Source organism: Doryrhamphus excisus, chromosome 11 (assembly GCF_030265055.1).
Source record: "Doryrhamphus excisus isolate RoL2022-K1 chromosome 11, RoL_Dexc_1.0, whole genome shotgun sequence".
Classification (NCBI taxonomy): domain Eukaryota; kingdom Metazoa; phylum Chordata; class Actinopteri; order Syngnathiformes; family Syngnathidae; genus Doryrhamphus; species Doryrhamphus excisus.
This window is the reverse complement of record NC_080476.1, coordinates 14927644-14952826: the sequence shown is the minus strand read 5'-3', so window position 1 is coordinate 14952826 and position 25183 is coordinate 14927644. Positions and strand designations below refer to the sequence as shown.

Here is a 25183-nt window from a genome sequence, read left to right as displayed (position 1 = left end):
TTAATTTAATTTAATTTAATTTAATTTAATTTAATTTAATTTAATTTAATTTAATTTAATTTAATTTAATTTAATTTAATTTAATTTAATTTAATTTAATTTAATTTAATTTAAGAAAGCAGGAAGTGAACAAATGTAACAGTTACTGATTGTAAAAGTACCAGATGGAGGGGTAGGATTTAATAAGCTTTGCTTCTTCCTACTCCTTTTGGACATGTGGAACTGGGAACTGATTATGTGATGCATTCAATTGTAATCTGATGCATGTTCAAATGAAATTAAACCATTGCCATTACCATTACAATGAGGCTAAAGTGCGTATGTAGGTAAAAAGAAAGAAAGAAAACACTGTATTGAACGGTAGCAGCCAAACACGCTCCAATCATTTTCCACTCCAACATCATTTCAGATTGTAAAGACAATGTCGCAACAACAACATGAATCACACGCTACTTGTAAATTCATGAGAACCTAATCGTGGACCAGGCAGTCCCCCCTTGGTGACTTTGCAAAAGAGAAAAATGTCAAGCTAAGATATCAGCATGCACATGCCAAGCAGGCCTGGGAGCTGTTACTCCAGCATGGTGCTGACAGATGGAGAGTGCTAGCATGTTCCTTCGGGGCTCTGACCTCATCACAATTTAACTTCACTCAAACAAGGAGCCACTGGTGCCGTGATGTGTTCGCATACGGCTCCATAGAGCGGCATTCATCAAAACCAAGAATGGTATAGATTACACTTCATTAAGAAAACGGGAGCAAATATCGAGTACATTGTCCAGGGCGGGGATGAAATCAGGCCACAAACAGCACAAAGTGCTACTTGCACGAGTGACTGGACCCTACACTCTTCCATAAGTGGCTCAAAAATCACCCATACTAGAATCAATGCCTTTTTATGACAATTTTGCCATTTTGGTTAGGAATAATCACTTGTATGATATTTAGTATTATATTTAGGACCACACAATGATTTCATGTTAGAAACATCTTCATTTTTCGCTTTTTTCCATCTTTGAAAAAAAAAAATGACCCCGTACAACAATAGAAAATGTGAGGATCCATTGTGTGTGGCATAAAAGTAAGTTAAAAATGTGAATAGCAAGATATCAAAAACATGTTTTTTGAGGAATACCTGGAATATGAAATGATAAAAAATGTTCATTACAAAGATATTTCAAGAAAACAACTTGACCGCGTCATTTTTGACCCACTTATGGAAGGTTGGGGTAGTAACACAAAAACAAAAAATTCTTGAAATGTATAAAAGGTAAGTTAAAAATGTGAACAACATGATATCAAAAACATGTTTTTTGAGGAATACCTGGAATATGAAATGATTAAAAAAAATTTAATTATGAAGATATTTCAAGAAAACAACCTGACCGGGTCATTTTTGACCCACTTATGGAAGGTTGGGGTAGTAACACAAAAATTTCTTAAAATGTATAAAAGATGAGTTAAAAATGTGAAAGACATGATATCAAAAACATGTTTTTTGAGGAATACCTGGAATATGAAATGATAAAAAAAATTTCATTATGAAGATATTTCAAGAAAACAACCTGACCGGGTCATTTTTGACCCACTTATGGAAGGTTGGGGTAGTAACACAAAAACAAAAATTTCTTAAAATGTATAAAAGGTAAGTTAAAAATGTGATATGATAGCAAAAACATGTTTTTTTTAGGAATACCTGGAATATGAAATGATTAAAAAAAATTTAATTACAAAGATATTTCAAGAAAACAACCTGACCGGGTCATTTTTGACCCACTTATGGAAGGTTGGGGTAGTAACACAAAAATTTCTTAAAATGTATAAAAGATAAGTTAAAAATGTGAAAGGCATGATATCAAAAACATGTTTTTTTAGGAATACCTGGAATATGAAATTATAACATTTTTTCATTACAAAGATATTTCAAGAAAACAACCTGACCGGGTCATTTTTGACCCACTTATGCATCCAAGGGTTAAGGAAGACCAAGGAGTTGTTTGGTAATTGAATATCAAGATCATATCCAGATGTGTAGACAAAGCAGTGCAGTTATTCAATTATTATATCCAGGACTTGTGAATCGCTATGATTTACATCTAAATTAGATTGAATGAGTTATCACATCCTTTGATTAAAAGCCGACTGACACCATCAGCTCTACTGCTTAAATGCCATTTGTGGGAATGTGTTACATTACAATAATGAGACCTTCCACTGAATTAACATTGACTGTCAAACTACACACGTCGCTTGTTTATCGCGGTTCTTTCCATATCGACATGACAAGTGACTTTTTGAATTTCAGAGTGCTAGAAACATGCTTATGACTCTAAATACAGATTTTGCCATTATTAGAGCCCCATAGACATGAAATAACACCCCTATAGTCACCTTTAGACTCCTATTATTCTTGGTTTTCACCACATTGTGCAGCTCCAATGCACAGGCTACAAGGCATATACACATCACGTTTTTTTTTTTTTTCATAGAAATTGGACAATTTTGATTGGTGGCCACTCAAGCGGAGAATCCCTAGTGCTGAAAGACTTTTTGAAACGATAAATACATTAGGGACACAAAATATATACAAACCGTGGCCAAATTGGGCATACATTTTCGACGTAAACCAGAAACCGGCACTTACACAAACTGTATTTAATTTCTAAATATAGATTTTGCCATTATTAGAGCCCTGTAGACATGAAATAACACCCCTATAGTCACGTTTAGACTCATATTATTCTTGGTTTTCACCACATTGTAAACTCCTATGCACAAGCTACAAGGCATATACCCATCAAATGTTTTTTTTTAATAGAAATCAGACAATTTTGATTGGGAGAATCCCTAGTGCTAACAGACTGCTAACAAGGACTTTTTGAAATGATAAATACGTTAGGAACACAAAATATATACAAACCGTGGCCAAATTCGGCATACATTTTCAACGTAAACCAGAAACAGGCACTTACACAAACTGTATTTAATTTCTAAATATAGATTTTGCCATTATTAGAGCCCTGTAGACATGAAATAACACCCCTATAGTCGCCTTTAGACTCATATTATTCTTGGTTTTCACCACATTGTACAACTCCTATGCATAGGCTACAAGGCACATACCCATCACATGTTTTTTTTTTTTTAATAGAAATCATACAATTTTGATTGGGAGAATCCCTAGTGCTAACAGACTGCTAACAAGGACTTTTTGAAATGATAAATACGTTAGGAACACAAAATATATACAAACCGTGGCCAAATTCGGCATATATTTTCAACATAAACAAGAAACCGGCACTTACACAAACTGTATTTAATTTCTAAATACAAATTTTGTCATTATTAGAGCACTGCAGACATGTAATAACACCCCTATAGTCACCTTTAGACTCCTATTATTCTTGGTTTTCACCACATTGTGCAACTCCTATGCATAGGCTACAAGGCACATACCCATCACATGCTTTTTTCATGGAAATCGGACAATTTTGATTGGTGGACACTCAAGCGGAGAATCCCTAGTGCTGAAAGACTTTTTGAAACGATAAATACATTAGGGACACAAAATATATACAAACCGTGGCCAAATTGGGCATACATTTTCAACGTAAACCAGAAACCGGCACTTACACAAACTGTATTTAATTTCTAAATACAGATTTTGCCATTATTAGAGCCCTGTAGACATGAAATAACACCCCTATAGTCGCCTTTAGACTCCTATTATTCCTCCTATACGTTCTGAACACAAAATATATACAAACTGTGGCCAAATTCAGCATACATTTTCAACGTAAACAAGGAACCGGCGCTTACACAAACTGTATTTAAATTCTGATTGTACTAATCCCTTAACCGTGGCGCTAAAGCATTGCCGGATAATAGCAAACCTGATTCAAGTACTGTATTTTAGTGGCTCTGTGATAGTAAATGACCTTTCAAGCTCTGCTCACTTGAAACCACTTGGTTTTTTTTCCGGTCGCCAACTAACCTTAATCTCTGAAAGTGCTTGAATACTTAAAAAAAAAAAAAAAGGCAGCATTGACAGACAGAAAAGGGCTTGGGAAACAAGGTCAAACAAAATGAGGGGATGGAAAGAACACATGCTCAGAAGGCCGCGACTTTATCCGTGTGAATGAAAGTGAAAGTGCCTCTTGAGCAAGCGAAAATGTTTTAATCCGACAATCACAATGATACGAGAGGACAAATGCAAATGCTGAGATCCCCAAGATGCGGTCACACAGCGACGCGACACGAGATTAGCATCGCACATCGATAAGAAAGTGCAAGTCAGACTGTGTTAGCCCTGGCAACCTGACCTTGTGACGATATCTCGGATATCATCGTGTACAAACAAAGTCTCGGAAAAAAAAGGATTTGCAGGGTGAGAAAAGCCATGCCGTAAATAAGAAATAAGATCAGGCTATTTGGTTGATAAAAGGACATATAGTGCAGACCTGTTCTGTATGAAAGGTGTCTTCTGTTGGGATTTGCCACTACACTTTTGGCATCACATTTTGAGGATTCGCACCATCGTGGTTTTTCAAAAATGGTTGATTTTCTACCGCTTATCCTCATGAGAGTCACGGGGGTGCTGGAGCCTACCCCAGCTGTCTTCGGGCGAGAGGCGGGGTACACCCTGGACTGGTCGCCAGCCAGTCACAGGAAGTGAATTTCCTTTTTGATCAATTCTAAACGTTCATAGTTAGAACATGGAATTCCTGTTAAGACCTTCTGAATGTGGCTTTTTAACATGATTAGAGTCCTCTAAATTTGAAATAACACCCCTATAGTCACTTTACCAACGACCATTCACACTCACATTCATACCTATGGACAATTTGGAGTCGCCAATTAACCTAGCATGTTTTTGGAATGTGGGAGGAAACCGGAGTACCCAGAGAAAACCCACACATGCACGGGGAGAACATGCAAACTCCACACAGAGATGGCCGAGGGTGGGATTGAACTTGGGTCTCCTAGCTTTTAACCCCTCGACCGCCATGCAGCCCCAAAACAATATTTATGCTTGAAATTTATCTCCCTTTTTTTAGTCAGGAACTGGTATTTACCTGAAACTTACATATGTTCTACTGCTGTTTCCAAAAGCACAGAAAAATGTCAATTTTTTTTCTGTCTAATCTTTCTGTTGGTAGGTTCCGTGTGTGTATAGCCGTAGAACACAATATTCTGTGTGCCTTGAAAAATCAGTCAAAATGGTCTAAAATGGCCGCTACTGAAGGAGTTTTGACAATTTGGAGTCGCTAATTAACCTAGCATGTTTTTGGAATGTGGGAGGAAACCGGAGTACCCGGAGAAAAATCCACGCATGCACGGGGAGAACATGCAAACTCCACACAGAGATGGCCGAGGGTGGGATTGAACTCGGTCTCCTAGCTGTGGTCTGTGTTAACCACTCGTCCGCCGTGCAGTAGTTATTATTATTATTATTATTCATTCATTTTCTACCGCTTATCCTCACAAGGGTCACGGGGGTGCTGGAGCCTATCCCAGGTCTCTTTGGGCGAGAGGCGGGGTACACCCTGCCAATCACAGGGCATTATTATTATTATTATTATTATTATTATTATTATTATTATTATTATTATTATTATTATTATTATTATTATTATTATTATTATTATTATTATTATTATTATTATTGTTATTGTTGTTATTATTATTATTAGTATTATTATTATTATTATTAGCTTGTGTCACTTTTTTCAGGAGCACTTTGTAAACAACAGACCACATCAAATACCAAAATTGATAAAACTGTGAAAACTAGCTGTGGGGTCTGTGCGCTAACCACTCGACCGCCGTGCAGCCGATTAGCCAAACATATTTTCCATAAATTTTGCATTTTCTCCAGATATTCTAATTTCATCGGACATTCAAGCGCGCTAACAGTTTTAAAAATATTATTTTCAGGGTCGAGTCTAACTATACGAGTAACGAATCAGACTTTAACTGCAATAAACGAGGGATTACTGTACAAAAACATCAGCGTATCAAATATATATGTGGAATAGTATGGGATTCATTCAGGCCCAAAAAGGAACAATGTTAAACTCTAATGGGATCAATGGGGATGATCAACATAGTACTAGGACTGTACATGTAACCGAATATCCCACTCCTTGATACAAGTCATAATTCATACCAAAACATCCCTGAGAGATCATAATTACAAATTACCGCCACTCTGATTAAATTGTTGTGACAAGGATCAAATACAATTTTTTTTTTAACCACTCGTGAGCGAGAGCGAAAGCACGCCAGCCACTCCACATCCCATCCCACATGTGGAGTACCCACTTTGCTGGAAAACTCTTGTGGAAAATAAACCCGGAGCTGAACACACAACTCTGAGAGGACGTTGATATTCATCTCCGAAAGGAAGCGCTGCATTTAAAGTGGCAACCGTTTGATTCCCACAATAGCAGGATAACAAACGGCGGCTTGAACCAATCCGACCAGCACCAGATACCCGACAGGAAGCCGAACACACAATTTAAGTTATGGCTTCATGGTTCGGTACTTACCTCCAGTGCCTCCAAGGTCACGAACCCGGTGATGGAAAACCCATCGATAATGTCCTCCTCGGCAGAAGTAGACTCCTTTCGTTTTCTCTGCGGCGGTCTAGGACGGGACGAGGAGGGCTTCCTGTCGCCCTCTCGCTCCGAGTCAGACGAGAAGCCCTTCACGTGATTGTTACTTATCCAGTTTGATCTCCTTTCTCGTGTCCTCTCTGACCTTGACTTCCTCTTCTTGTGCATTCCGCTGGATCGAGGGCCATCCATGTCCTTCATGGGAACGCTCCGAATAAAAAACCCTTATCCTAACGAGAAGCGGTCTTCAGAGGTCCAAATAAGCGAGGTTATCCAAGTGAACGTTATCGATGGAAGTGGATCCAAGGTAACCATGTAACATCCAGGAGGTGGAGCCTTCTACAGGGAAGGTGAAGCCGCATGGAGACGACCATCGGTCTCTAGCAGCGATCCATCACATCCTTTAACGGCGTCGTGGCGGCATCGTAACAAAGTTGTTTCTTCTGTAAAAAGCAGATCCACCACGTGGCGTCGCATAGTTCCTCATCTGCTCTTCTTCCACAAGGACTCCAAACTGGCCTTCGTCTTCCTGTCAGACAAGGAAAGAAAGAGCAAGCGATTTGCAACATGATCACTTCAAGAGTACAACTGTGATTTGTAGTAAATTAAGCAGTTTTCCAAATACTGAGGCAGACTATGTAGACGCTTTGTGCCATTCTACTCAATGCAAGATGAATGTTTGATGATGATGGTTACGGTTTGGTTTGGTTCCGACTGTACCGTGCTTGGACCCGCTTTGGACCTGGTCTTGTGTCACGACCGGAAGAACCGATAATGGTAATGGTTTTATTTCATTTGAACATGCCTCAGATTACAATTGAACGCATCACATAATCAGTTCACAGTTCCACATGTCCGAAAGGAGTCGGAAGAAGCAAAGCTTATTAAATCCTACCCCTCCATCTGGTACTTTTACAATCAGTAACTGTTACATTTGTTCACTTCCTGCTTTCCATAATACAGTTTAAGGTAGGGGTCTCAAACTCAATTTACTTGGGGGGCCACTGGAACTCGGGTCTGGGTGAGACTGGGCCGCATCAGGTTTTCCAAAAAAAAACAAAAAAACACATAAATTAAAAATAAAAAAATTTAAAAAAACTTTGCTTTGGTTCCGATTTTCTACAATAAAAGCTCTGATAAAACATTCCACTGTTCTCAAATATCTTACTTTTTATTTTTCTACACAAAGTAAGATGAAAAATAAATAAACAAATCGAGAATAAAGAAAATCAATCAATCAGTAATAAATAAATAAATATAATAATAATAATAAAACGGCAAATAATAAAAACTTAAGAAACCATAATATAGTTGGTGGGTAGACAAATTATTTTTTCAGATTAAAATGAACAAAGCATTATTAGAGCCCTGTAGACATGACAAAACACGACTATAGTCACATTTATACTCTTTTTTTATTTACAACATATTGCGCAACTGCAGGGTCTTGAGACACATGCTAACTCGCAAACTAGAGCGCTAGCGACCTAAACGGTAGCCTTCCAAGTTATTTCCTTTAAACTTGAATAGCCAAAAACTTACCACTTCCACACGGATAGGGAGGATAACTATTAACAGTTATTTAACCTTTAACATGAACATGAATCAAACGTAATAATTTTTTCTGGGTACATGATACCATACAGCATCCATATCAAACTTGCGCAGACCGCACTAACATTAAACTTTCATATCAAGGCGGGGGCCTCAAACTAGTGTCCTGCGGGCCACATTTGGCCCACGGTCCGCGTGTTTGAGACCCCTGGTTTAAGTTTTTTTTTGTGTGTTTTTTTTTTAAATAATGCACCTGGGGAAACTGGGGTTGCATGCACACAAACAATGTAGCCGAGTCGGAATGACTGTAATGATATAGCAAATTCTTACGGAATGACTCAAAACAGGAATGGAAATAATCCACAAAATCAAGAAAACTGCCGGAATACAACAGTATAGAAAGGATGGCACAAGCAGCGTCCAAGTCCAACACGGTACAAAATGGCCTCAAGCGAGTACACCCGAAATCTACCAGGCCGTTCAACTTAATACTTCATTTCTTAATAGGAAAACTGCACTTTTTAGGGGAATTTAGTGCATTCTCAAGATATAAAAACATCTAAAAAGAAGGACGCGTCTATTCCGTTGATGAAGCCTTATGAAAAAAAAAAAAAACTCCAAAAACCGCCAACAATGATCCGTTGACATAATGTGACCTGCATATTAACCACCGCTTTGTTATTATTAGCGTTATCACCATTGTTACGCCAAGGAACTACGCTACTCGTGTAGCGACACCACACCACATCACATCAGCTGGCTACTAGCCGGCTAGCGGCTAGCCTCACCACACAGCGTGTCACCGCCTCGCTAACACATCAGCTCCATATTTCAGCTTTTATGGTTTAATTTATGTCCAACATTCGTACAGTATACATTGAATGCATCGTGTTACAATTCACAGTTCCACATGTCTGAAAAGGAGTTGGAAGAAAAGTTGAGAAGTTTGAAAAAGTTAATGCTAGATATGTTCCTAGGAAGGATATTCCCTAATACTGAACCGACCAAAATACCGTAAGTATTACATGTTACTACATATATATATACATACTACATGGATATACAACCATTAAACCTTGTTGGTATTTGGAGGGGTTTTAATAAAAGGCTTTGTAAACAGAATAGGTATATCCCATAACACTCTTTTTTTGCTGTTTTTATATTTTCAGAACACACAGAAAATAGAAGCTGTGTGTGTTCATGTCGCCCGTACGGATTGTGGATGATGGCTAATATTTTTTTTAAAAGTGCCTGTTACCATTTTTAGATTCTTGTCCACTGATCAACAACGTCTAAGTTGATAACAAAAACGCAAGTTTGTAGGAAAGTGCGACCCGCCACTATGAAATGATAACTTAATATTACAATATTTTTATCCAAGCAACCATGCCGGTCTATGTCTATATGGTAATGGTAATGGTTTAATTTCATTTGAACATGCATCAGATTACACTTGAATGCATCACATAAATCAGTTCACAGTTCCACATGTCCACTCAAAGGAGTAGGAAGAAGCAAAGCTTATTAAATCATACTCCTCCATGTGATACTTTTACAATCGGTAATTGTTACATTTGTTCACTTCCTGCTTTCCTAATATTTTTATTAAAATAAAATAAAATAAAATTACATAAAATTACATAAAATTACATAAATTACATAAAATACTTTTATTTAATTTTCTTTTGTCACATACCAAAGTACTAGGTCATATGACCATCCAATGACATAATGGGTACCATAGTAAGTGTCAATATAGTGATATATATATATATATATATATATATATATATATATATATATAGCACATCATGACTGGTTCAAGACTCTTCATCCTTGTATTTAGCAAACACCAACATTGTTTGATTTCCTTACTCAATCCATTCCATAGTTTGATTCCACATACTGAAATGCTATGGCTTTTTAACGTAGTCCTAGCATAGAAGTGTTTCAAATGTACTTCTTCCCTGAGATCATATTTCTCCTCTCTTGTAGAGAAGTATTGGATGACATTTTTAGCTAATTGGTTATTTTTAGCCTTATGCATTATTATTTTAGCTGTTTGAAGATGAACTATATCAGCAAGTTGAAGTATTTGTGATTTTAGAAAATAAGGAGTTAGTATGTTATCTGTAGGCGGCATTATGAATTATCCTTATTGGCCTTTTTTGCAGTACATTTAGCGAGTGATACCAATCAAATAATCAAGATCAAAAGCCTTTTCCCCTCCATATAGGGTAGATGCTGTACAGAACTTTAATGCATCGCCACACTTGCCACCACAATTAGCCACACTCAGTCATTAGACACAGGTTACCAATGTCAGTGGGCCCCAATTCCTGCAATGCACCTGTAGTGGAGATCCTGCAAAGTGATACAAAACATGCACAATTGCAACAAACGCCCCCCCCCCCCCCCCAAATGGATTGGATCGGTTCCAGGGGTGGATGGACTCAACATTCCTGCATGCAAATGTTGAACTATTGCAGCAACACGGTGCCAAAAAAATGAAGAATAAGCCGAACAGCCGCTGCACCTTCACCAACAATGAATGCATTTAAACCTGATGTCCCGTTCAACGACACACAAAAAACCGCTCTCTAGTAGAAAACCGGTCTAGCACAGTCTTAGTTCTTGTCTTCGCTCTCGGTCTCTTTTTTTTTGTCTGCTCGGCGCTGTCAATATGAGATCTCCGGTTCTGTAATCCGGTCTACAACAGAGGCGTACTGGCACTGCCTCCTGGCCGGGCAGCATTTTCCACCACAACACGCACACGCACATACACACACACGCACGCACTCCACGCAACAAAAGCAAGCCTCTTTTTTCTCTCTCTCTCTCTCCAAAACACGTCATGCAAAAGCAAGAAATGCAAACCCTTGCGAGTGGGGGCGGGACCTTTCGGATAAGTTGCAGGTCTTCAGTCACTTATTTCCTATCATAAAAAAAGCACCGGCAGGTTTTTTTTTTTTTTTGTGGAGCTGACAAGATAGATCCCGCAAAGGCAACGCGCCCTCCTTCTCTCTTTCCCCCGATCAGACTTCCAGGATCCCGGAGACGCGGGGACCGGGGGCGCAGGGATATGGCGGTGCCGCAGTGCCGCTTGACAGGCTGCACGCTTCTTCCTCGGTGCAAATAGTCCTGTCGCGCTTCGGAATGACCGTTCGTTTGGCCACGGAGTCAGCGTGGATGTTTTTATATAGGGCGATGGCATCCGAGGAGCGTGGAAAGGAGACGAGTGATGGCTGTGGTGGACTTGAAGATTTCATATCCATGCGAGTTATTATTATTAATTATTAATTATGAAGTGATATCCCTATGATTGGAGAGTCCAAGTTGTACAATAAAAATGAGTCAGCATCACAATAGTTGTGACAAAGTGACTGACAAAAACAATGCAGGGGTGGGCAAACTACGGCCCGGGGTCCACATGCAGCCCACCAAGTGTAAGAATCCGACCCACTAGTTGCTTAGTAGTATTTCAACTTTTAACATACAAACTTTTGTCTTATTTAGTAAAAAAAAAAAAAAAAAGAACAAAACTATAAAATTAAATGACAGTTTGATGTGGTCTGATGTTTAAAGTGCTCCTGAAAAAAGGGACATGAGAACATACAGCTGATAGTATAACACTTTTACAGATTAAATTATTAATTTTATTAATTTTATTAATACAAATAATTTTATTTGTATAGCGCTTTTCAAAATACTCTCAAAATACTCTTCTTCAAAATACGCTTTACAGTGAAGAAAAATAAATTTGAGTAATGGTAATGGTTGAATTTCATTTGAACATGCATCAGATTACAATTGAATGCATCACATAATCAGTTCCCAGTTCCACATGTCCAAAAGGAGTAGGAAGAAGCAAAGCTTATTAAATCCTACCCCTCCATCTGGTACTTTTACAATCAGTAACTGTTACATTTGTTCACTTCCTGCTTTCCAAAATACAGTTTAGTTTTTTTTGTTTTTGTTTTTTTTAATAAAAAGTAAAAAGTAGAAAAAGTAAAAAATAGTAAAAAGTAAAAATTAGACAAATAATTTGAGGATAATTATAAGCATTTGTGTGTGTGTTAAATATATGTTCTGGCCCCCCGGACAATTTTGTTAACTCAACGAGTCAAAATATTTGCCCACCCCTGGTGTAAAGGATCCATTGGAATTTAAATGACCACCCAAGTTACCCACAACGTACACAGAGAACATGAAGGAGAGATAACATGCAGTAAAAAAAAAAGAGATTAAGAATTAATTAACAGTAAAAAGATAATAAGATGATGATAGACAACTCCATACTTTGATCCCTGTGGTTGCAAAAGAGAGAAAGACAGGCTTATTGAGATGAGGATCCTTTCACATGTTCAAGGATAACACCTTGGTCCTTGATGATTTGTCACAACAGCAAATATGGTCAGAAGCCATTTCACTCTTTCACTCATTTGTTATTATTTCCTTCAATTCAAAGTACAGGAATCCCTCGTTTATCACGGTTTTACTGATTCCACACCCGACTGTGATAAGTGAATATGCGCCAAATATTCCTTATACTATAAGATTCCTTATCCATAAATGGAACAGTTTTGTAGTCAGACCATGGAAAAACCTGTTTGGGACCTTTTAAAGATGGGTTAACGGGTCATTAGAGCTCTCTAGACATGAAATAGCACCCCTATAGTCACATTTGTGTGTATGTATATATATATATATATATATATATACATATGTGTGTGTGTACATGTACACATTTGTGGATAGAAATTTAAAAAAAAATGTCTGTTTCTTGGGCTGCACCGTGGACGAGTGGTTAGCACACAGGCCTCACAGCTAGGACACCGTAGTTCAATTCCACCCACGGCCATCTCTCGGCATGTTCTCCACGTGCATGCGTGGGGGGGTTTTCTCCAGGTACTCCGGTTTCCTCCCACATTCCAAAAACATTTTTCCTGATTTCGGAGTTGCCAAAAAATGCATACTGATTTTGGCTTGAGCACTTTCTAAAATAATAAAAAATGAAGTGAAAACAATACCTCTCACATGTACGTGAACACATCTAACTATGGTACTCCACCTGGTTCTACATGCAGTACCCTTAGGTTATTTATACAGTATATCTTTTTCACCCAAACGAGGCTGATAACCGATATTGACGGACATATGCATGAGCGCCCACGGAACCACAGCATTAATACCAAAGTGACAAGAGACCCGTATGACTTCAAGGGTATTAGCACTCCATAATAAGAGGGTAGTTTGTATTGTCATGACCTTGCTTCAGGTGCAATTCCAAGGCCAAAAAAAAAAAAAAATCCAGAGCTGGAACCCGTGCTTGTTTAGGTGCGCTGATTAACTGGTCCTCCACAAAAAGAGAAACATGGGTGGGCTGTGTATTTTTAGCCCGGTTTAATGATGCAGAGGCTGAGCGGTGCAGCCCGGTGCTTGCTAAAGTGCCTCTGTCCCCATTGTCCCGTGGAAAGGGGGGGGGGGGGGGGGGACCCTGCCATGCCTGCAAGAATTATGCAGGCGAGATTGGCGTGCACTTGACCTTGTCTCGTCTTTTCCATGCGCGTCGACCTTGTGACAAAGTGGCACGGAAGAGAAAGTCAACAGCGAGGGAGCTAATTCCGCTTACCCCCCCTCCACCCCCCACCCCCACCAGAAGACAAATCTGCTGCTCACTTTTACACTTTATTATCTTTATTATTTATCTTTAACTCCTTTATATATCTTTATTATCTTTACCTTTATTATGTTTCACTTTATTTACTATTATTATATTTTATTATCTGTTATCTTCTATTAATTTAATTATTATCTTTAATCCCTCTGCCTGCACGGCTTCACTCAACCTTCTCAACCTTTGACCTTTCTTCCTTCCATAATGACAACATGACCCTGATACACATAAACACTCACATAAATACACATAAAAACAGTAAGTAATAAAAAACACACCTATTCCGCCTACAAATCCCGCTATTAAAAATATCTCCAAAAACCTCCAACAAGGTTTTTATGATTGATACATAAGCTTTTTAACTCTCTTCTGTGAAAAGTAGATCTTCCAACCTTGAAGAATTTTTATGTACTTCAAGCAGATCGATCACAGCCTTAATGGTCCACATCGGTTGCAGCTCGAGGATTTTTTTTTTTGGAGGTCCACTTTACGAGACTGCGCCAAAATATGTACCTGGTGAGGAGTGGAACGTATAAGACAATTCAAGCGTCAAAATCCACGCTAGACTCCAAGACCATGGCCACTTGAAGAGATAGACTCACTCAACAGAGTCTGCAGACAAGTCGATCTTGAACCTGACGTGGGCTCTTGAGTTTCGGGACTCGGGTCGGTGGACTTGATGCACATGTGCAGGTTCCTCGGGTCACGTAGACGCCACATTGAGCACTGAAGATGAAGATTCATGTGCTGCATGGCATCGGACCGACCGGTTTTTAATCCATACAAGATCTCACGGGATTACCTTTCACAGGTGAATCCTCACTGGAGTGAATCCGGTTCTTGATTCACTTTAGTGAGAGACCAATCCGGTCAGTAAAAGGAATCGAAAAAGCTACGGCCAAGCCAGTGATTTTATATACCGTATTTTCCGAACTATAAGTGGCACTTTTTTTCCTAGGTTGGCTGTTCCTGCGACTTATACTCCAGAGCGACTTATAAATGAAAAAAGTGTTTATGTTCCATAAACACTGGACACCTTTTGTGTTCATGTTTATTTTTTGTGTAGCTGAATAAGCATTGTGTTAGCATATCTTACACCTATTCAGCCTGTTCTCTATTCTTTTATTCATGTTAGAACTTGCCTAGGACGTAATGTCTGTTTTGGTCAAGTAGTTAAAATTAATTACTCGCAAAAAATGCGACATACTCCAGTGCGACTTATGTATGTTTTTTTTTTCTACCTAATTATGCATTTTTGGCCTTGTGCGACTTATACTCTGGAGCGACTTATGTATGTTTTTTTTCTACCTAATTATGCATTTTTGGCTTTGTCAAGTCAAGTCAAGTTTATTTATATAGCCCTTAATCACAAAAGAGCCTCAAAGGGCTTAACAAGCAGCTTTGTGCGACTTATACTCTGGAGCGACTTATGTATGTTTTTTTTTTACCTAATTATGCATTTTTGACCTTGTGCGACTTATACTCCGGTGCCACTTATAGTCCAAAAAATGTGGCACTTTTTTTCCTAGGTTGGCTGTTCCTGCGACTTATACTCCAGAGCGACTTATGAATGGAAAAAAGTGTTTATGTTCCATAAACACTGGACACCTTTTGTGTTCATGTTTATTTTTTGTGTAGCTGAATAACCATTGTGTGAGCATATCTTACACCTATTCAGCCTGTTCTCTATTCTTTTGTGTTTTATTATGTTAGAACTTGCCTTCCAAGAGGACGTAATGTCTGATTTGGTCAAGTTTATAAAATAAATTACCCTCAAAAATGCGACTTATGTATGTTTTTTTCTACCTAATAATGCATTTTTGGCATTGTGCAACTTATAGTCCAGAAAATAGAGTAGTTATTTTCTGTAATAGCACCCCTAATGGATAGAATTGTTTTATTTTATTTATTTTTTTTAATAGTAGGGAAACTGATATTTATTCATTAATCTGTTCTGTAAAGACAGAACCTGAAATTGAAACCAGGAAAATGCAACAAAATAGAGGGCATACAAGCGTATTCAGGAGTCAAATTGCATGTTGAGTACTATGAATGTGTACATGTTGGTAGGTCTGCATTGAAATGAAAGTGCCTCGTGCCCCCCCACTATTTCAGAAGCACTAAGCTAAGCCAACAAATCCGTTTATCCTTTTTATCGCAATTGCATTTTTTCCTTCTATTCTTTCTATGTTGCTATTTTCTCCATGGCCTGAGGTGAAGCTGTAGCAGAATGAAGCCCATGGGAAGAACCCAGGCCAGCCGTGCTGTAATAGGCCCTTTAAGATGCAGACACTATGTTAGGATAAGACAAAAAGGAAAATACATGATTTTCCAAGCCGTCGTTGATCATTTTCTCACAGAAGTACATTTACCTCAGATAGCAGACGCTGACATTTACTGATGGGTCACATGGCGAGAGACACATAAACACGCCATTATCCTCTTTGTTTCACCGTTGCCTTGTTTTTTGTTTTTTTTTTAAACGCTTCCTTCAATCACCGGCCTGACGGCTGAAAAAGTCCGACCCAAGTGGGGATATAATAACAGCGGGGAGTTTAATGCAAGTTAAAATTGCTACGCACTCGGAGCAACAAAGAGATTCTTGATGCAAGAATGAGCTCACTTTGCTCCCCCCCCCCCCCCCCCCCCTCCAGGCGTCACGACAAGCCCCGTAATAACCCTTAATACTTTGGCACTTTGAGTGATGAAGAGTCACTCCAACTGAAGGTATTCCCTTACACTGAGACGTACCTAACCCTCACCTTACTCAACTGAGGCCACTTATTCTGACCTAAATTATGAATATAATATACACAAGCTCTAATGCAGGGGTGGGCAAACTAAGGCCCGGGGGCCACATTGAATACGGCCCGCCCGTTCTTTCCAAAGTATTTCATTTAAACTCAACATCCAACCTGGCATCATGGCTTGAGCCAACCTTATGATGGTTTTATCAATTTCGGTAATTGACGTGGTTTGTTGTTTACAAAGTGCTCCTGAAAAAAGGGACACAAGCACATAATAATAATAATGATAATAATAATAATAATAATAATAATAATAATAATAAGAGAGCTGGGATAGGCTCCAGCACCCCAGCGACCCTTGTGAGGATAAGCGGTAGAAAATGAATGAATAAATGAAAAATAATAATAATAATTACTACACGGCGGTTGAGTGTTTAGCGTGCAGACCTCACAGCTAGGAGACCCGAGTTCAATCCCACCCTCGGCCATCTCTGTGTGGAGTTTGCATGTTCTCCGTGGGTTTTCTCCTGGTACTCCGGTTTCCTCCCACATTCCAAAAACATGCTAGGTTAATTAGCCACTCCAAATTGTCCATAGGTATGAATGTGAGTGTGAATGGTTGTTTGTCTATATGTGCCCTGTGATTGGCTGGCCACCAGTCCAGGGTGTACCCCGCCTCTCGCCCGAAAACAGCTGGGATAGGCTTCAGCACCACCCGCGACCCTCATGAGGATAAGCAGTAGAAAATGAATGAATGAATGAAAAATAATAATAATAATAATTACTACACGGCGGTTGAGTGGTTAGCGCACAGACCTCACAGGTTGGAGACCCGATTTCAATCCCACCCTCGGCCATCTCTGTGTGGAGTTTGCATGTTCTCCGTGGGTTTTCTCCGGGTACTCCGGTTTCCTCCCACATTCCAAAAACATGCTAGGTTAATTGGCGACTCCAAATTGTCCATAGGTATGAATGTGAGTGTGAATGGTTGTTTGTCTATATGTGCCCTGTGATTGGCTGGCCACCAGTCCAGGGTGTACCCCGCCTCTCGCCCAAAAAGACAGCTGGGATAGGCTCCAGCACCTCTTGCGACCCTCGTGAGGATAAGCGGTAGATAATGAATGAATGAATTTAATTTATAACGCACTTTATATCAAATAAATCATCTCAAAGTGCACATATAGCAGATTACTTTTTCAGATATAATAATTATATTACGTGTAAAATATATAGTCTTGTTAAATCAATGTGCTCCCCCCCCCGCTCTAATGGCACCCATCTATTTATTTAGTAATGTCAAATCAGTCGGAACCCTTTATTTCCTTGTATTGGATACGAGTCGTTTATTTGTGGGCCCACACAAGAAGTCCGTTATAAAAGGAAACAGATCAGCGCAATGGAACCTGAGGGGTGGCTTTAACGACATTTCATTAAGGTCATCATAAACAGGCAAAGACTGCAAATATAAATACAGGAATTGGTGGTAATTGTTCTTGTAAATAATGCATAATAGCAGGGTGCCTCCAGGCATAAAAGTCCAACGCTCATGTTTTCTATTTTCATAATGGGGGAAGCATTGTAGCAGAGGATTTGCACAGATTATGTGGATCAGAAGGCTGTGTTCTCGTCTTCCCAGGGTAGATTGTTTTTTTGGCGCTAGGACGAGACAGTTTGTCATCAGAAGAACACCAAATGGGAGAAGGCAAACGACAAATCATAACAATATGGAACAATATCCTGACCTACATCTGCCATGTGTGCATCACTGCAGACCTGACAACTTTGGTTTTTGTATTCGGCCCGAGGGGTGTGACGAGACACGCGAATCGGGTTTACGAGAGTGAGCGTTAAGAAAAATACAATGAAAAAATATAAAAAATATAAAATATAAAAATACATTACACTGTGTGTATGCTTGCGGCCCCGCCTGCACCCTCCGTTCATGCCATTGTTCGACGGAACAAACGCACCAAGGTGCTGAAACCAAACCACAGAGCCAACCATCTTACTGTTTGGAGGTGTTGAACGAGGAAAAAAGACATAGCAATATATTGATTTCATATTCATTTGCTGTGTGATGAATTAAGTTATTATTGAGAAATCTTGTCACATTTAAATCTTGTGACATGAGCTCTTGGGACACCCCGATTCGGCATGCATTCCAGGTACAAGCAGTCATGATGTGCTTTATATATCACTATATTGACAGTTACTATGGTACACATAATGTCATTGGATGCTCATATCACATCGTACTTTGGTATGAGGTACATTATTTAAAAAAAAAACCTGTAAACTGTATTACTGAAAGCAGGAAGTGAACAAATGTAACAGTTACTGATTGTAAAAGTACCAGATGGAGGGGTAGGATTTAATAAGCTTTGCTTCTTCCTACTCCTTTTGGACATGTGGAACTGGGAACTGATTATGTGATGCATTCAATTGTATTCCGATGCATGTTTAATTGAAATAAAACCATTACCATTCCTCTGTAAAAACTTAAAGTGTAGCATTTGTTGACACAAATTTACAAAAAAAAACAAAACATAAAAAACAAATAAATTAAATTATGTCTCAAGATCCTGCTCAAATGTTGACATTCCAAAAAAAAAAAAAAAAAAAAAAACCCTGAACCCTATTATGGAAAGCAGGAAGTGAACAAATGTAACAGTTACTGATTGTAAAAGTACCAGATGGAGGGGTAGGATTTAATAAGCTTTGCTTCTTCCTACTCCTTTTGGACATGTGGAACTGTGAACTTATTATGTGATGCATTCAATTGTAATCTGATGCATGTTCAAATGAAATAAAACCATTTTAGTTTAGAGTTCCGTCACTGAAATTAGGATGATGTACCCGTGTCAAGGCACCAGCTTGCTCTTCCCACTGGAAATTAAAATTAAATTAAATTAAAATTTCCCTCCATGCTGTCCCTCTTCCTTTTTCCCGTCATGTGTGATTATCGATTATCGCACATTATCCCTGCCCAGCTCTTATCAAAAGCACTCCTGCCACCTTGTGGCCGTGTTTATGGCTTAAAAGTGTTCTGAAGTGAAATGTGTTACAAATAGTTCAGTGCAGCATCACCTCGTGCAAAAGACTGTAAAAGACGAATAAATAGGTTGTTGCGATGGGGCGTTAAGGATTATAAAAACGTAAAAATATGTCTTTGGTATTTGGGTTCAAGCAGTCAAATAAATCATCTCAGACATAAAATAAAGAGCACTGATGTTTTCTTTCACCTCATACAGAAAGAGGCGGAATGGAATTCAACGTTGAATGAATTCCAGCCAGCAGCCACTGGCTGCATCTTGATGTGAAGTGAATATCAAGCAACCTATTTGACAGCAAGCATCCTTCAATGCACACAGAAGGATTTGTTGTTGTTTTTTTTTTTTACACACTATATACGTATGTAGTGTGTTTTACTGTGTTTAATATGCTAATTTAGGCACTGGTTTCTTTTGAACTGGAGTTCAGACGCTCATTATCCGGCCACTATCATGATGTGCTTTATATTATATATATATATATATATATATATATATATATATATATATATATATATATATATATATATATATATATATATATATATATATATATATATATATATATATATATATATATATCACTATATTGACAGTTACTATGGTACCCATTATGTCATTGGATGGTCGTATCATCTCGTACTTCGGTACGAGGTACATTATTAAAATAAAAAAAAATAAAATAAAAAACCTTAAACGGTATTATGGAAAGCAGGAAGTGAACAAATGTAACAGTTCCAGTTAGTTCTTTGGTGTAACAATGGTGATAACGCTAATAATAACAAAGCGGCTTGGTTACTATGCAGGTCACATGATGTCAACGGATCATTGTTGGCGGTTTTTGGAGTTTTTTTTTTTTTTTCGTAAGGCTTCATCCCTCTTTTTAGATCTTTTTATATCTTGAGAATGCACAAAATTCCCCTAAAAAGTGCCGTTTTCCTATTAAGAAATTAAGTATTAAGTTGGTAACGGCCTGGTAGATTTTGGGTGTACTCGCTTGAGGCTGTTGTATTCTGGCAGTTTTCTTGATTTTGTGGATTATTTCCATTCACGTTTTGAGTCATTCCGTAAGAATTTGCTATATCATTACAGTCATTCCGACTCGGCTACATTGTTTGTGTGCATGCAACCCCAGTTTCCCCAGGTACATTATTTAAAAAAACAACAACAACAACAAAACCCTTAAACTGTATTATGGAAAGCAGGAAGTGAACAAATGTAACAGTTACTGATTGTAAAAATCTTGAACCAGTCATGATGTGCTATATATATGAATGACACTTACTATGGTACCCATTATGTCATTGGATGGTCATATCACCTCGTACTTTGGTACGTGACAAAAAATAAAAATGTTATTTTATTTAATTTTATTTAATTTTATTTAATTTTATTTTATTATTTTATTTTATTTTATTTTATTTTAAGATTAGGAAAGCAGGAAGTGAACAAATGTAACAGTTACTGATTGTAAAAGTACCAGATGGAGGGGTAGGATTTAATAAGCTTTGCTTCTTCCTACTCCTTTTGGACATGTGGAACTGGGAACTGATTATGTGATGCATTCAATTGTAATCTGATGCATGTTCAAATGAAATTCAACCATTACCATTACCATTACTAGTTTGTGAAGAGACTATTATTAAAATATTTACATACAGATGATCCGCCATCACATTTTACAAAATGCAACCAACAGTATGGAGATTAGTTGTAGAAAGGGGGGGATGGGAGAGCTCACCCAGGGAAAAGATCAGTGCTGGATTAAGATGAGAAGATTAGGAAGACATCAAACATGACTATTAACATGGCTTACATTAACAAGGCAGGGCAATTGCCTGAGTAATCAGAGGATCAGTGCTTTTATTGTATGAGCTTAAGGAAGCGCCGATCAGACGGATACAAGATAAGTATCTTTTTTTCCACTCGCTGTGGAAAATGGCCACTTTCTCCACCATGACACAGCTTCATTGATTGAGTGTTCCGTGGTAGATTATGGTCGATTATTTGTCAAAACATATTGAAATGATGTGAACATGTGATATGGAGTATTCTGGTTACTAGGCGGCAGTAATGACACAAAACATTTACCTTACATGACCTTAACACTGCATGGCATGTTCTCCTCCAATTCAGTGTGGAAGTGGTAAATGATCAGTTTAAAAAAAAAAAGGACCCGTTATGCTTTTCCTCTTTTCTAACCTACAAAAGAAAACTGTAAGTAACAATTTATCGGTATCCTGTTCATTTTGTGTAACAAAAAAAGGGTATGGCAGCTCTCTGGAAGTCCTCAGGAACACTTGGGAGTGTGACCAATAACAGGCGTGCTTAGAGTACAGCCGGGGAGTGGCGTAAATTACACAGGAAATCCACTGAACCACTACAGGAAGAGGTGAAGAGGCTTTTTTATGCGGTTTATTGTATGTAGCTGCTCTATAGGAGTGCAGAACTCGGTATAAAAGGCACGAAAATAAGTATTATTAAGTCCACTTTAAGTTTAGAAGAAATAAATATCCTAGATCGCAGTAAAGAACGAGTATATACTGCAAAATTGTAAACTGTACTACTTTGTATATCGGCCTAACATAACAAATTCAAACAATAACACATGGATAGTGGTTTCCGGTTAAGACTATATTTGCAGATTTCCACTGGTGGTCCACAGCAGCAAGCACGTTGCCGCATGCAAAGTCTGCACCAAGTTATTGTGAGGACAGACAAACGCAAAGAACAGCAGAAAACTGCAAGCTGTCATCTCAAAATGGAATAATTCCATCATTTAACACCTGGGAATCACACCAGCAACAGTTCCGCCGCTAATTGTCAAGAAAGTGCCTGCTGCGTCCTATCAAACCTTCGCTGATCTGTCATCATGCCTCGACAGCGCCATGTCGATAGTGCGATTAGACAAGTGTGTGTGTGTGTGTGTGTGTGTGTTAATGACTACAGCAGCTCATTAATTATGTCACAGAGTGAAAGGAGAGAAAAAACAGGATGGGAAGTGGAGCATGCAAAGCACATGACGGCCTTCTTATGCACAATGCTTACATCAGGTACATTATTAAAATTTAAAATAAAAAAAACAAAAAAAACCTTAAACTGTATTATGGAAAGCAGGAAGTGAACAAATGTAACAGTTACAGTTAGTTCTTTGGCGTAAAACAATGGTGATAACGCTAATAACAAAAGGGGCTTGGTTAATATGCAGGTCATATTATGTCAACAGATCATTGACAAAAACAGCGGTTTTTGGAGGTTTTTTTGGGTTTTTTTCGTGAGGCTTCATCAACGGAATAGACGCGTCCCTCTTTTTAGATGTTTTTATATATTGAGAATGCACAAAATTCCCCTAAAAAGTGCAGTTTTCCTATTGAGAAATGAAGTACAGTAAACCTCGGATATATCGGACTCGGATATATCGGAAATTCGCTCACAACGGACAGATAAAAAAGAACCAATTTTTCTGTAATGCATTTCCAATGAAAATTCATTGCATATATCGGATTTTTTATAACGGATTTCGCCTATTTCGGACAAAATCTCCAGTCCCGTTCCAATGCATTTCCATTAAATTTCCCTCGCATATATCGGATGGCCGCATCGTGGCGCTCCGATTCGCCGAATCGTGACAGGCCGCTATACGGCGTCATTTGCAGCGTTTGCAGCTTTGCCTGCTCGTCCAGGTACATTGGAAACATAGTCAAGGAAGTGCCTTTTTATAACGGATAAAATCCGATTTACGCATATACCGGATATAAATCCGATATATGCGTAAAACGGACATTTTCCGGTATACGCATATAACGGATTTCGCTTATATCGGACAAAACCAGTGGGAACAATTGAATCCGATATATCCGAGGTTTACTGTATTAAGTTCAACGGCCTGGTAGATTTTGGGTGTACTCGCTTGAGGCCATTTTGTACCGTGTTGGACTTGGACGCCGCTTGTGCCATCCTTTCTATACTGTTGTATTCCGGCAGTTTTCTTGATTTGATTTTGTGGATTATTTCCATTCCCGTTTTGAGTCATTCCGTAAGAATTTGCTTTATCATTACAGTCATTCCGACTCGGCAACATTGTTTGTGTGCATGCAACCCCAGTTTCCCCAGGTACATTATTTAAAAAATAAATAACCTTAAACTGTATTATGGAAAGCAGGAAGTGAACAAAATGTAACAGTTACTGATTGTAAAAGTCTTGAACCAGTCATGATGTGCTATATATATCACTATATTGACACTTACTATGGTACCCATCACGTCACTGGATGGTCATATCACCTCGTACTTTGGTACATGACAAAAAATAAAAAAAATATTTTATTTAATTTTATTTAATTTTATTTAATTTTATTTAGATTAGGAAAGCAGGAAGTGAACAAATGTAACAGTTACAGTACCAGATGGAGGGGTAGGATTTAATAAGCTTTGCTTCTTCCTACTCCTTTTGGACATGTGGAACTGTGAACTGATTATGGGATGCATTCAATTGTAATCTGATGCATATTCAAATGAAATTAAACCATTACCAGTTCTTCCGGTCGTGACGCAAAACCAGGTCCAAAGCGGGCCCAAGCACGGTACAAAAAAAAAAAAAAACATCAAAAACCAAAACTTCATGTTCAGAGCTAACAACAACAAAAAAAAAAAACAAAAACACATTTGTATGTAGATTGTATTCCCAAATGTTTATTTAAGTACCCAGGCTTTCACATGAGAATATTAATTAGGCAGTTCAGTGTTGCTTAGCAAGCATCCCGGCCGATATGTGAGCTGTCGTGGAACTAGACCCATTGGATGGGATTCCCTGCCAAGAAAATCCACGACTAAATGCTGAGCTCATGTTTTGACTCGGGCTACTAACGAATAAAGCGTTTCATGTTTGGCGTTGACCACTTTCAGCTGGCGAACGAGGATAAAAATGAAAACATTTACGGTGTATGAGATGCTACTTTAAGGCAAAAGGGACTACCGTACCCAAGTCTGGGTTCTCATTTCTCACATCTGGACGGATGTGAGAAATGAGTTCAGGTCATGAATAATGGGAGCAAAACCTAATGTGCTGCGATAATATTTATGTCGAGAATAAAAACAGGACCAATTTGGAGCGCCATCCGATTCGTAACGAGGTAATGAAGCTAAAAATTAATTCAATTCCTGCAATTTGCTTTAAGTGACCCTGAGCACATTGTGCTGTAGCTGATAAATGGCAGATTCCAATCCCGGAATGGGAATGTGTTTTCAAATTAGTCCTGAATGAATTATTAGAGCTGATGGGGGGGGGGGGGGGGGGGCGACTGTAAAAGCGAAAAAGGCTTCATTCAGCCTTCCATTGCAAACTCATGCATACTAAACATCTAGTAGGCCTTCTGAAACATATGGTGCTGGGGGGGAGGTTGGGGGGGTCCAAAAACCAGTCAGTATCTGGTTGGTTTCAAATGCTGTGTACGCAGATCCAGAGCACCCCCAATGGATGACATACCCGGTACAGTCTAATAACTTCTCTAGGGGCCTTCAGGACACTCACATAGCACA

General features: G+C 38.6%; 1 protein-coding gene across 10 annotated transcripts in view; it reads right to left on the bottom strand.

Annotated features, from left to right (window-relative positions):
* The window catches only part of auts2a (activator of transcription and developmental regulator AUTS2 a), a 356846-nt gene that overhangs the window by 280966 nt on the left and 50697 nt on the right, over positions 1-25183 (bottom strand). For all 10 annotated transcript variants that reach the window (XM_058086259.1, XM_058086252.1, XM_058086253.1 and 7 more), the window contains exon 4: positions 6552-7146. In XM_058086259.1, coding sequence (XP_057942242.1) covers positions 6552-6818 — 267 coding nt within the window. In that variant the 5' untranslated portion in view covers positions 6819-7146. The remainder of the gene's footprint in view (positions 1-6551; positions 7147-25183) is intronic.